The 13,261-nt window shown below is 46.6% G+C and overlaps 2 protein-coding genes across 8 annotated transcripts; one reads left to right on the top strand and one right to left on the bottom strand.

The window, feature by feature from the left end:
- The first annotated feature begins 22 nt into the window (after window positions 1-22).
- nfe2l1b (nfe2 like bZIP transcription factor 1b) lies at window positions 23-7,896 on the top strand. Of its 6 annotated transcripts, none has more exons than XM_060036116.1 (6): window positions 23-437; window positions 1,615-2,456; window positions 3,311-3,532; window positions 3,869-3,919; window positions 4,037-4,237; window positions 4,526-7,896. In XM_060036116.1, exons 2-6 carry the CDS (start codon window positions 1,899-1,901, stop codon window positions 5,894-5,896), a joined length of 2,403 nt encoding a protein of 800 aa, XP_059892099.1. In that variant the 5' UTR covers window positions 23-437; window positions 1,615-1,898; the 3' UTR covers window positions 5,897-7,896. The 6 variants fall into 6 exon arrangements, with proteins under 6 accessions (XP_059892099.1, XP_059892098.1, XP_059892102.1 ...); XM_060036115.1 differs by having other exon boundaries at window positions 23-509; XM_060036119.1 differs by having other exon boundaries at window positions 23-553; window positions 4,037-4,231.
- A 1,253-nt stretch (window positions 7,897-9,149) lies between these two features.
- cbx1b (chromobox homolog 1b (HP1 beta homolog Drosophila)) lies at window positions 9,150-13,252 on the bottom strand. Of its 2 annotated transcripts, XM_060037141.1 has the most exons (6): window positions 13,084-13,224; window positions 12,064-12,145; window positions 11,574-11,754; window positions 10,360-10,507; window positions 10,018-10,112; window positions 9,150-9,861 (listed from the first exon to the last, which is right to left on the bottom strand). In XM_060037141.1, the coding sequence occupies exons 2-6, from the start codon at window positions 12,110-12,112 to the stop codon at window positions 9,720-9,722; spliced, it is 615 nt and encodes a 204-aa protein (XP_059893124.1). In that variant the 5' UTR covers window positions 12,113-12,145; window positions 13,084-13,224; the 3' UTR covers window positions 9,150-9,719. The 2 variants fall into 2 exon arrangements, with proteins under 2 accessions (XP_059893124.1, XP_059893126.1); XM_060037143.1 differs by lacking the exon at window positions 12,064-12,145 and having other exon boundaries at window positions 13,084-13,252.
- Between the last annotated feature and the right edge of the window lie 9 nt (window positions 13,253-13,261).

Here is a 13,261-nt window from a genome sequence, read left to right as displayed (position 1 = left end):
TGCTTTTCAATTAATTATCTTATTAATTAATAATAAGTAACAATATAGTAATTCATGGTAACATGATAAATCCAGCATGTGTTATAGGTTAAAATACTCCAGACGCTGTTTTACCAATTAGGTGGTGTTAAAGGAGGGGAAATTAAGCGTTTTAGAAAGTTGTTGGGTGGGGTGACCATCTGGTTAATGTATTCTATAGTTATCACCGCAAAATAAACCAGCAGAAGTCTATTGACTGAAAAACCTGATATTGTTTTATTCAACTGTTGGAAAATCCCTCTAGTTATTATTATCACCCAGAGCCGGGTGATGGAGCTTGGCACTAGAATGTTCTACGCATGCTCTTTGACAGCGTGTTTTGTGTCAAGCGGCGCTCCGAAGCTAGGCTAGCGAGCTAGCCATTTTGCAAGTCATGGTGGGCCAATCAATGTGGAAAGGTAGGATAACATTGTGTTAAGCTGTTATCTCGAGCTTTTTGGGGTCCAGAAATGTGTTGACGATCTCGAAAGGTGGGTATACGTGTGGGCAAGATAACAAAGTCGCAAGCTCGTGCGTAAGTATACATTTAATGGGTTGTCAATGCGCAAACATAAAAAGCTTCTTTCAATGATGGGCTGCATGGCTATAGACAGTTTACTTGTTATTGACAAGGGTTATATTAATGACAGTTTGATGTCATGTAGCGACGTATAACCTCTTTGTGTATGAAATACACAATTAAATAAACATGCATTTTTGCATGTCAGGCTCACTAATAACATTTGTGTTTAGTCCTCAATAGTTTAGCACATAGCATTTTCTTACACTCGATGACCCTCCTCCGCCTCGTTCGTATTGGTAGAGCCGGCCCAGAGTGACGTGTCGGTAACGTGTTCTCGTTCTGCGACTGGATTGCTAATCTGTCATTTATTTTTTCACCACTTGTTGCTAGGGAGATTGTTTGATGCTAGCTACAGCGGAAGTAGATAATGAAAATCGCAAGAAGCACGCACCTTTTTCAAAACAAACCCCATTCCAAGTTAATTGATGTGGCCACTGCCAGACATGGCATCGGTCGTTGTTAATGTGATAAATAATAAAGCACTTCTATAGAAATGCAATGTGGTGGTAGTTTATGTTTTAGCTAGCTAATGTTAATAGGACACAGATAGGCGCAGCTGTGCACCGGGAGGGAGGAACCCTCCCTGCGATAGGTGGTTGTCGTTTATAGTGAGTATCCGAGGCTCCCACGTTCACCTTCAGCAGCACCAAATACAGATAGCCGTCCTATCTAGGGCGGGGTGATTCTCGCCATCCTTTCATCTCTTAAATGTATATATTACTTGGAAAGATAAATGTTCGAGATTAAAAGAGCGCTGCGGTTTTCTCTTCTCGCCATGGGAGGATGCAACATTTCAGAGATGCTAGCAAGTCGCTTACGTTACTTACATTATTATTATTTTTAAATAGCATGTGTGTAATGCAAGTGTTATTAACTGTTAGCTACGACTATATTGTGGTGCAATATATAGCAATTTTTATTCCAGAACATCACAGTTGTATTAAATGATATGTTGGCTAAATGTGGACAATTAATGTTAGACTAATATATGTACTCTGTTTCACTTTCCTTAGGTATAAAATGATGCAGACCTTATGAATAACAAAGCCTTCTCTGCCTGTTGGACACTTATTGCAGGGGACATATCCTTCTGGAACCTATTCACTTTCCAAACTCATTTCAGCTGGCACACAAAAGCTGTAGACCCTCTGTCACGCAGAAAAGTCCAAAACCATTATTTATTTATTTTCTTCTTCTTGGTTTTACTGCACTTTGAAGTACAGAAATTACTATTTTGAAGTGGCCCCGTTTTTTGTTTTTTTATTTTTAATTTCACCCTTTGTTCCTTTGTAAAGAAATGCTTTACTTGAAAAAGTACTTCACAGAGGGCCTGATTCAGTTCACCATCCTTCTGAGTCTCATTGGGGTGCGTGTGGACGTTGACTCCTACCTGAGCAACCAGCTACCCCCTCTGAGGGAGATCATCCTGGGCCCCACCTCCGCCTACACCCAGACCCAGTTCCACAACCTGCGCAACACGCTGGACGGCTATGGCATCCACCCAAAGAGTGTGGACCTGGACCAGTTCTTCACCACCCGCCGGCTACTGAACCAGGTGCGCCAGCTGGACCGCCTCTCTGTGCCCAGCACCGAGCTCAACGCCTGGCTCGTGCACCGCGACCAAGAGACTGTGGTATCCGCCGCCAGCCAGTCGAGCCCCAGTATCACCCTGGACAATGGGGCCGGCCTGGAGGACCTGAGCAGCCCTGACGTTACCCCGGCCATGAGGGGAGGAGGTGGGGCACCTGAATCCACTTACAACCCAATCACAGCGGACAGCAGTCTGGGGGCCGTGGCCCCTGAGCACTCCCAGGAACAGGGCACCCGGGACGGCAACGATGACCTCACAAAAGAGGTACAGCCACGCCACACCTTTTATCTTAACACAAGGGAGGAAGAGGCTTCGTGTAAAGCAGCATCATCCGATGGATCCCTGGGAGGAGGGATGAATCACTGTTGAGGGTTTACTCAAATGTTAAGGGTTGTTTTCAGCCACACCATGGGATATTATAACATGTATATCATTTGGTGTGGCATTTACATTTGATGTGTAATAGGAGTGGGATTCTTATTATTATATTACAAGATGTTCGGACAACTAGCTGGGTAGTCTTGTTCATTGATGAAGGTTTTACTCTTTTAAATAGTGATTATTGATTTGGTCCCACTGATTGTTTGATTAATTATGCCATGGCTAGGACAATTCTTAGTTGCCACTGTGAAATGTAAATTATATCAAATTTGTTAGCATCTATTTCTGGACTCAATGTCTTTTAATTCGTTCCTCAATGCTCCCAGCTTTGCCTTATTAATGCAGTGCAGTTGTGGCCCACTCTTAAGACATTTTGCCCAGACTTGTAGTGTACTGGAGCCCCATTTTGGTCACATGATTGACACTGTAGCTAAGAGATTCAGCTATGGTTGCGTCAGCTGACCAATAGGCCTGTTACATGAGCTGTTCGACTTATTTGTAAAAGTTCCGCTTTGTAATGCAACCTCTATAAGTTAGTCATTTTCCATTTGTATGGAGTACATCATGTGATGGAGATGAGTGTTAATGTGCAGGCCTGTAACACCATGATATGAGTTTTCATTAACCTTAGTTTATCGACCTGTAGTTGAGTCCCTTAGGCGAATAGGAAGCCGCCTGTGTTGTCCGTGTCTACAATAGTTTGACGTGGTGGCGTCCTGTGTTCTGTCTTTTCATAGGACATTGATTTGATTGACATCCTGTGGAGGCAGGACATTGACCTTGGTGCAGGTCGAGAAGTGTTTAACTACAGCCACCGGCAGAAAGACAGTGAGGAGGAGAAGCCCCGCCCGGAGGAGAGCAAAGAAGGCCGTGAGGCCCAGGAGAGCTGGAGGAATGGGGTGAACCTGCAGGAGGCCTCGCCCGTGGACGGGGAGACCGGGGAGAGCATCCCCGAGCAGGTTGGTCTCTGAACAGGACTCCAGCATGATGCAGATGGGTGTGGTCGTGGTGGAGGTTGAGTGGTATTAAGGAAACGAGGGGGGTTGATAGATTATAGGTTCACCAGTGGATTTGAAACATTGCCCAAAGTCACAAAACTAGGTGAAGGTGCACCTTCATCTGCTCACTGGTGCTGAACAGATCCTACGACAACACCACCTGCATACTTATTGGTATATTAGTTCCTTTTTCTCTCGATGAGCCGTCTAAATGAATCTTAAATATACGACGGTTCATCCTACATCCTCCTCTGTTGTCTAAGCTGCCGTGGTTCACAGACATCCTTGTCTTTTCAGGAATGTCTGAGGCTGCTGGAAGCCACCTTCCCTTTCGGAGAAGAGTCTGAAGTAAACAATACCAACCATAATCCACCACATGCACATCATCCTATTAACGCATGCAGCGTGTTGTTTTTGTGCGGCAGGAGACGCACAACATCACACAATATTGCTTTGTGTTGGTAGTTTCCCGCACCGGTTGTCGCCCCAGAGATCGGGACAGCCAATGAAGAGGCTCCCTCCACGTCACAGGGTTTGCCCCTGGCTCCTCCCCTGGCTCCTCCCCTGGCCCCTCCCCTAGCTCCTCCCCTGCCCCATGCTGAGCCACAGCTGGACCTTGAGCAGCAGTGGCAGGACATCATGGCCATCATGGAGCTCCAGGTATTGGTCTGTTCTTTTTGGTTTTTACATTTTTGGGTTCATCCGTCTGGATTAACTGATACATTCCTCTGTCCTAATTAGCATAGGCGATCTGACTAATTGGAACATAAAGTGCCGCCGCTGTCGCGAGATGAATGATTTAGAAAAACTGCTAACAATCATTGCGCATCGAAACATTTGTCATGGTGCTGTTGTACCTCACATTTTTGTTGTTGTAGAAAGCAAAACGTCTAGCTAGCTGTGTTCGGGTGTACGCTCATGCATGTCCCCTGACAAAACCTTATTTTTATTCAGGCAATGGAGGTGAACAGCAACTCGGTGGACACCAGCCCCAGCAGCTCCAGCAGCCCCGAGGCAGCGGCCTCAGAGCCCACCCCGATGGCGACCTTCGGCCCGTCCTCCCGCTCCACCTTGATAAACCAGGATGTGAGCCTTCACCAGGCCTCTCTGCCCAGCTGCAGCCAGGACTTCCCCCCGCTCTTCACCCCCCAGCTGGACGCGACCAGCAGCGCCCCGAGGCCCACCATGCTCCGGCTGTCCTCCAGCAACTCATCCAACATCAACGCCTCCTTCGGAGCCACCAACCTCACTGGACTCTTTCTCCCGCCTCTCGTCAACGGCACTAATAACGTCACCTCCACTCCCGTGCTGCCCGATCCGTTCAGCACCCTACTAGAAGACTCCATGCTGGATGAGATCAGCCTGCTGGACCTCGCCATGGAAGAGGGCTTCAGCCAGGCCCAGACCTCCCAGCTCGAGGACGAGCTGGACTCCGATTCGGGTCTGTCCCTGGACTCTAGCCACAGCCCGGCATCGCCGAGCAGCTCGGAGACCTCGTGCTCCTCCGCCGCCTCCTCCTCCTCCACCTCGGCCACCTTCTCAGAGGAGGGCGCCGTGGGCTACAGCACCGACTCCGAGGCCGCCGCCGCCGAGACGGACGAGGGCGCCGTCGGGGGATACCAGCCCGGCTACAGCAAGCTCTGCCGGATGAGCTACCAGGAGTTCCAAGGCCTGCCGCAGCTCGACAACATCGGCCACAACCACACCTACAACCTGCCGCTCTCCTCGCCGTTCTCCGACCACCCCGAGATGCCCTTCTCCACCGGCAAGAAGACGGCCCGGGACAAGCAGAGCGGCAAGATGCAGCCGCCCCAGGACCTGCTCGACAAGCAGTCCAGCCGGGACGAGCGGCGAGCGCGGGCCATGAAGATCCCCTTCTCCAACGAGAAGATCATCAACCTGCCCGTGGAGGAGTTCAACGAGCTCATAGCCAAGCACCACCTGAGCGAGGCGCAGCTGGCGCTCATCCGCGACATCCGCCGGCGCGGCAAGAACAAGATGGCGGCCCAGAACTGCCGCAAGCGCAAGCTGGACACCATCCTGAACCTGGAGCAGGGCGTGCACGAGCTGCGGCGCGACAAGACGCGGCTGCAGAAGGAGCAGATGGAGTGCGTCAGCTCCCTCCGGCAGATGAAGCAGAAGATGCAGAGCCTCTCCCAGGTGGTGTTCGCCCAGCTGCGAGACGAGGAGGGCCGGCCCTACCCCCCCAGCGAGTACTCCCTGCAGTACGGCGCCGACGGCAGCGTGCTCATCATGCCGCGCAGCATCGCCGCCGCCCAGCCCAACCGGAAGCCCGAGAAAAAACAAAAGGACAAGAAAAAGTGAGCTTGTGGACACTGCTTTTTTTTCTTTCACTTTGCTAAAACCAATAGGAAAGATTTCTGCAGACGCGGGACAGTTCTTTATTTCTTTGAGGAGATTCTGGCGAGAAGGAAGAAGATAAAACAGCATTGTCGGCTACTCTCTCCAGCATTAGTTGTTTCCCACGTTTCTCTTTGTTCCTGCTTTCTTCCCGGACACCACTTTGAAGCAGAAGTTCTTTACTTGACTACTGATATATAATTAGTTTGGTTTGAGGGAAAAGGAACAAACAAGGATGAGGAGGGTATGAAAGGACCTAACCGAGCGACTGGAAGATTCGATTTGCTCTCAACCTGTCCCATTCTGCTGTCCCACAGAATGGGACAGCCGTGCCATCGTGCAGAACGAGAACGAAAGGACTTGTCTCAAGGAAACAGAAGGTTGGAACGGGACACGGCCACCAAGGATCGATGGATGGATGAGTATCTATGCATCATACAGGTGCATACCAACTGGTTTCCGCTGGTTTTTCAATCGCTGAAGCTTGCCAGCTCCAAATGCCCGGGCCAAGAAAGGCTAAAGAATGTTTTAGATACCAAAGGCTAAAGAAGGTCCATATTTTGGATGAAATCACTATCAACACCGTTACTAATCAAAGGTTACAAGGTGCACCTCACCTGCTCTCTCTAGACAATAACCTCACTAATTCAATGGGTTTGTATGGCAGATATTCTGGACTGGACGGTTTTGGTTTGGTTATGCATAGAGGTGGGATACTGCTGGCGGAAATCGAAGAGGTGGAGCATGTGTTACTGGGCTGGCCACAGACCAGGGAGAAGGAGGCGAGTTTGGTGACAGGAGGTGATGGAACTTTTGGGGTGGAGGCACACTGCATTGGGAAATGTTTCAGATTCCAAATACTTATACATAGCACTGTACTTTGTCCTTTTAAAGGCTTGGCTTTATGCATTTTGCAGTGACTCCCTTGCCTTTTGTCCTCCACTGCAGGTTGTGAGGTGGGAGCTGCAGTCAGCAATGGCTCGTGCATTATGTTCATAATCTGTAGTATAAGCAAGGTTGTAGGTCTAGCTTCATCATCTCTATCGACAAAAAAATTAAAAACAGTCCACTACCCCTCCTGTTGAATTGAACACTGTCTGGCCTTTTAGGAGTGTGTTTTAGGAGTGCGTATGTTACCAGAATTAATGTTACCAGAGAGGACTTGGATTGGCTTTCAACGGCGATTGTGCTGAATGCATATCAATAACACACAGTTTTGGGTAACTTGTTTTGTCATTGGCTTAATTTGTTTGTAGTAAATTAATCCAAATGAACTAAGTTCTTTTCTGGCAATTTCCTGTTCAGTTTCAAAGGCAACTGGATTAGTTTGGTACAATGCTGTTGCAAATAAATTGTTTATTTTGTTTCTGACAACATACCCCCTAACTTATTTATTTATGAGATAGCTAAAGAAAGAGACAAATGTTTGTAGTGGACACTTTATTTTGAATGCCTTTTATTTGACAAGGTCATATCTTGACCTTAAGGTTTGGAGAAGTTAACCGTGCTCTCAAAGCAAAAGTGCTATTATTTGTCATTTTGAATGGAGTCTGTCAGTTCTTGTTCGTCACCCCATATAAAATGGCAGTTGTTACAATTTAACATACATGGCTGAAAATGGGAATTTACAGCAATGAAAGATGGGGGGGGGGAATTTATTGAAGGGAGATAATGTTGGAAGCACTCATTCAATATGGTATCAAGGCAGTTTGTCGTTTCACTCCAACACAAATATTGAGTTACTAGTATCTTAGCGCACTGCTTCAGTTGTCTTGTTCGTCTGTAAATATTTCCATGTTTGTGTTTGTCAGACCTTTCCGTAGTCTCATGTCTTCATGTCCCTCTGACCCCCCGGTTTGAGTTTGGATGTAGTTTCTCTCCTTGTTTTACTTAAAAAAATGTTTGCTGGCAATCTGGGATTATTTTTTATTAATTTAATAAAGTGTTTTTATTTTCAACCGTGACTTTGCTTCAGTCTCAGTAATGTTCATAATTGAACTGTTAACATGAATTCCGTTGTAATCTCAATTGTCAACAAGATTGTGATATACTGCTTAACATTGCTTAGGAATCTATTTCCCGGAGGACTTTTAAAGGGGACATATTATGAAAACAACACTTTTCCCGGGATTTGGGGTGTTTTTTTTCGGTCTCTGGTGCTCCCACACTCATACAAACTTAATATTAATAATATTTAATATCACCTCCCACTTCCCCGACCCCCTCCAGCCAGAGCATAGCTAAGATTTTGTTGACCAGCGGACGAGCAGCTCCGGCGGGGGGAGCTTGGCGACTCCGGAGGAGGAGACATGGAGGAGAAAGGGATTGTACTCCCGGAGCTGAGCTGCCGGACTGCCACCTTTGGACTGCCGCAGAAGCTCGCCGAGGCGACAGCTCCGTTGGGTGTAGTCCGGGAGCTGAACTGTCCAACAGCTCCGGCGGGGGGGGGGGGCTCGGCGGCAGTCCGGCAGCTCAGCTCCCAGAGTACAATCCCCTTTATTAATTATATTAATACCTATGTATTATATATTACTTTTATTATGTTATATTATATAGATATAGAGCTCCAGGAGTCCGCAAACGGCAATAATCACTTTTCCATGCTGTGGTTCACTCTGACAGCTCATTGGTCAATGGGCAGCAGCTCATTTGCATTAAAGCTACGGACACCAGAAACAGCGCATTCTGAAGGGACTGAAACAGAGGGGATAGTGGTAGGCAAGATTTTGTTTCCTAAAAGATATTTCCAGCAAACAGCTTCAAAAACATGTTTTCTGGAACTCCTATACTATGTTTACTTGTTGGCAAAACACCATAATGTCTCCTTTAAACTATTCAAATTGGTACCAGCTCAGTCCTCAATTGGCTGCAACACAGCTGTGTTTATTATTGGAGCACCAATCGGGTGCTGGATGGGCGGGCGGCTGTGAGCCTTGTCTCCTATAGCATTGTTTATATTATAAACCAGTAGGAATTCTGGTTGTCATAACCAACGGACAACCTCCCATGAAAGTCCCAAAATGTTTAATTATTCCCCTCGATAGCTTTTTCCACAGTAACATTATTAACCTTTTCAATAAAAATGGCCATTTTGTAAGGTCATGCCTACAGGTTTAGCTGTACTACTGGGATCCAAACCTAGCACTTTTTATCTGCGAGTCGGTAACACCCTGGCCACCACGCTATCTTTCCCCTCAATCACACTCAGAAAGCCAGCCTTGTAACAAAATGTGGTTTATTCTCCAAAACAGACAAGCTAGACATCACTATTAAAATACCACAATAACTAAGAGCACTAATGAGCCAAGTACATGGAATCTTTTTTGGATAGGTTACACAAACACAAAGTAAACGCCTAAAGAACTAAAGTGAACTCAGGGAAACAGGATGTCAGTCGTCCTTAAAAGGCATCAAAAACTATTTCATTTCAAAAGTATTTACTATGATGAAGATAAGGCATAAATCTTCACGGTACCATGATAGCAAAATAGCGAAAAAGGCATGTAGCACTGGCGTAGCACATACGTCAAAAAACATCTGTCCAATTTGAATGGGGATGAGGCAAGGTCATACGAGATGTAATACTGTGAAAATGTACATAGCATGTGATTTGTGTATGCTCGATGTCAACCTATGGATTATATAAATGTTGATCATATCCAAAGGGAATCAGATGAGGGACGCCATGCCAGAAGAGATGCATGAAGTCCGATGTGGTCTGCTTTAAACTCTTGTTGAAACCACCATTTCTTTATCTTTATTCGTTTTCCACGATTCCACTTCGTCCTCAGATCTTGTCCTCCTTCTTCTCCTCCTCGGTGGGGTAGGAGTGCCAGGTGAGCCGCTCCTCGTAGAACGAGATGACCACCTGGGGACACTTCACGTTCGCCTCCTTGGCTGGGACCAGGTCGGCCTCGTCCGAATTTTTCCTGGGAAAAAGAGGAAAAGTCGTTATTGGTTTGGGTTATTACGGTTCCAGGGTGGATCTGGTCGGGTTTGTTCTGTTTAGGATTCTTCAGATTCCAGGGTCGGGTCTGATGATAACAAGGGTTAGGGTTAGGGTTAGCGAAAGCGAGGCTACCCACCATTTCATGAGGAACATGAGCTCTCCCGTGGAATCGGTAGCTCCGATGATCCTCTCTGGGTCAAGGGCGCGTGCGAAGCCCCTCAGTTTCTCCGGCTGCATGAGACACAAATGTTGCAGCAAACTTCAATAACATGGCGCTAAGGGATTTAGAAAAAGGCCTCATGGCCTTCCAATCATTAATTACATTACACTGGTCACACTGGTTCTAAAATACTTAAGACAAAGGAAATGCGTCAATAATGCATATATAGAAAACCTCCGACATGTATTCTAGTCTGTCTCTCGGTACCGACACGATACCAAATGCCTATGGTGGGGACCAGGTGGGGATCGGACTCACGTCTTCCTTTCTCTTCTTTGACTTGCCGTCTTCGCCCTCGCCCTCCATCTTCCTCTTGACCTCGTGGGCCGATTTCTGAGACTGCAGGAACTCTGCGATCAGGTCCGGGCAGTCCAAGTTGTCATCCGGTTCCCACGTGTTGTCGTCGCTGTGAAACCGTAAAGAATATAGGGTTTGAATAGAATCTGGAATATTTTGTTATTATTTTCCAGAGAACATAAAATGAGCCATTCATGAGGTCAACAAACTGTAGGTACTTCGGTATCAACATTTCACCACCACCCACGATGGATAATGTGTTCGCTCATTGTGATTGGCTGACATATAATACCATCAAAGGTTTACCTATCAGCTGTAGGTCTATGTCCCTCACCATGAAAGTGACAAACAACATTGTGTTTGGGCCACCTGGGGTTTGATTTGGTGTTTAGTTCTTCTACTTTGGTCTAGTTTTAGTGATTCAAAATGTTCCTGCTTTCCACATCAATACATTTCTGCAACAAATCTGTGATCGAGGTTGGCTTTTGAATAGCTAGCTTGAACCTGCCCTTTGCAACTATTTCACTGCAGCACTTTCGTTGAGACTAATTTGAGCCACTAAAAATAACGGCTCAATCAACTCAAGGATTTTTTTTCTCTCTAAAATCAATTTGATTCTGAGGCAAAGGCAAAGGCATCCAAATAAAGACTAAAGCTATGGCTGCATGGAACAGTCACATAATGCAGGTTGAATAAATACATATATTTTTTATGTACTGGGTTGTCCTCCAATGTGGTGCACATACTCTGTGTGTTGAGGACAGACGACAAAGGGTTGTGGGTGTGGCTTGACCTCTTATGACAGTTAGGGTCCAAAACAGTGATCAATGTCTCCATGAATGACCTTACCAAACCAGGGATGCACCAACAGTGGTAATTTATAATGGGCCCTACAGCATGTTCCATATCAGGCCAACATCTGATACTGTCTGATGTCTGAGAACCTTTCCAGTATGAACATCTGATACACCAACATGCTTATCCAGTACACAACGTACTGGATGATTGAAAATCAGCCTGACTTCTGACACGAGCATGTGCGATGTCCAACCAGGAGACTATTCATCTTCCAAACTAAACGGAGTGATGGCTTAGTCAAAGCAATGCGCTGACACCTAAGAGACAGACGTTGGATAATAACAAAGTAATAGATGATACAACTCTTCCCAACTCACTCCGAGAAGCCTTTCCATTTGAGCAGGTACTCCACCCGCCCCTTCACCACGCGCCGGTTCAGCACCTTCTCCACCACGTACTCTTCCTCTTCCTCCTCTTCCTCGGGCACGTCGTCCGCCTTCTTCTCCTTCTTCTCGACGACCGACGTCATCTTGCTCTCCGTCGGGACTGGCGGGGCGGCTGGGAGTGAGGAAGTGAGCGGCACAGGTCATTCCCCCCCTCGATTGAGGGCCAAGGCCCTACGGCTTCAACTAGATACTGCTGCTGCTGCTTCCCGGTGTTAGCACCCATCATTGAAGGGCCGTAAATGGCGTCCTTTGGCTGGAGTAAGGACTTAACTAGTAGCATCAATAGATGGGACATCATCACAACACTGGGCACTTGTGACTAACGGACCACCAATAATTACAGTGGGACAAAACAAACAAGACTCTTTGAATGGCGGACAACTTAAAAAAGTCATTTATAGAAAATAATGATTTATAAAACCTTCTGTAAGAGTGGGGCCATCATTAGAGGGTTCGGTAGTCTCGCTCATATCAGGTAGACCTTTGGACCAGGTTCCTGGTTCCTGGTCAACGTCAAGATTGTGGCATGATGGAAGCAATGGGACATCGTAGAGAGGAGAAAACAGCATTGGAAAGAGTGGGATTTATTGCAAAGATACATGGCTGACATTTTGAAGACGATGCAGAGAAGCAATTGTCAACCGTTGTGATCCTACTGGTTCCGTACGTCTACAAGGAGTTTTATCCTTGGTAGGACACTAATATATATGGCACTTATCTGCAGTCAACAAACGATACCCTATTTTTATTGGTGCACTCGGTGGATTGGGTTTGCGCGGTTTTCAAGAAAAGTTAGGGTGGATACTTGAAGGTTTCAAGTGCTTTGAAAGGGAGGGACCACTGAGGATATTCAAATTAAGTTATGCACATTTGTTTTCGTTCAAACTTTCGTTAAATCTAGCGAGAATTAAATAAAATGTGTAGGCTAGAGCACCATGCAAATCGCATGATTAATGCCATATTCATGTAAAAAAAAAAAAAATGTGCATGGTTGACGGCTACATTAGACGATTGCAGCACCTTCGCAGCGAGCATTGCATAAAAAAAAACACATTAGATAATCAGTAACCTCCATCCACTTATAACCTATCAATTGGTCCAACGTTTAAGTAAAATCGACATCCCTAAGGTCTACGGCACTGGTGCTTGGCTGCCGTCTCGCACACGAGTGGAGAAGAGCCCACGACAAAGCCCCGGGAAGGGGCAGCGTGAGGCTCCATGTTGCCGCGGCGGAGCCGACAAGGGTCCACGGAGCTCGTTCCCCTGCACAGCAGCTATTAAAACGCGTCGCTTATCAATAAAACGCGATGTTGATGCGGAAGCACGACGCAGATGACCACATCTCGATGCTTTGGACTCATGCACACGTTAACGTCCACGTTAGCCTTACAAGAAACAACACATGTTTAGGGGGAGGGGAGAAAGATAGGATGAAACTCACCCAAGCTACGTCTTTACAGTTTAAAATCGTGGAGCAACCCAACCGCAAAGAAAATCCTCTTCTCCGTGTCCCGGTTATGGTATTGTTTTGTTAACGATTGTATGATTATTGATGGTGAATAGCTTGCTAGAGCTAAGGGCTTCGTTTCCGCCCCCTTCGTCTGGTATACTCTCACACG

Source organism: Gadus macrocephalus, chromosome 18 (genome assembly GCF_031168955.1).
Source record: "Gadus macrocephalus chromosome 18, ASM3116895v1".
Lineage (NCBI taxonomy): Eukaryota > Metazoa > Chordata > Actinopteri > Gadiformes > Gadidae > Gadus > Gadus macrocephalus.
Note: the sequence above shows the minus strand (reverse complement) of the source record. Positions and strands in the feature narration are given on the sequence as shown.

What these genes read in the sequence shown, in the direction of transcription:
- nfe2l1b (XM_060036116.1), top strand. Translation starts at nt 1,899, where the DNA reads ATGCTTTACTTGAAAAAGTACTTCACAGAGGGCCTGATTCAGTTCACC. An exon ending in GGGAGAGCATCCCCGAGCAG is followed by an intron (nt 3,533 to 3,868) that starts GTTGGTCTCTGA and finishes TTGTCTTTTCAG; the next exon opens with GAATGTCTGAGGCTGCTGGA. An exon ending in CTTTCGGAGAAGAGTCTGAA is followed by an intron (nt 3,920 to 4,036) that starts GTAAACAATACC and finishes TTGTGTTGGTAG; the next exon opens with TTTCCCGCACCGGTTGTCGC.
- cbx1b (XM_060037141.1), bottom strand. Translation starts at nt 12,112, where the DNA reads ATGAGCGAGACTACCGAACCCTCTAATGATGGCCCCACTCTTACAGAA. An exon ending in AAATGGAAAGGCTTCTCGGA is followed by an intron (nt 10,508 to 11,573) that starts GTGAGTTGGGAA and finishes ACGGTTTCACAG; the next exon opens with CGACGACAACACGTGGGAAC. An exon ending in CTCATGTTCCTCATGAAATG is followed by an intron (nt 9,862 to 10,017) that starts GTGGGTAGCCTC and finishes TCTTTTTCCCAG; the next exon opens with GAAAAATTCGGACGAGGCCG.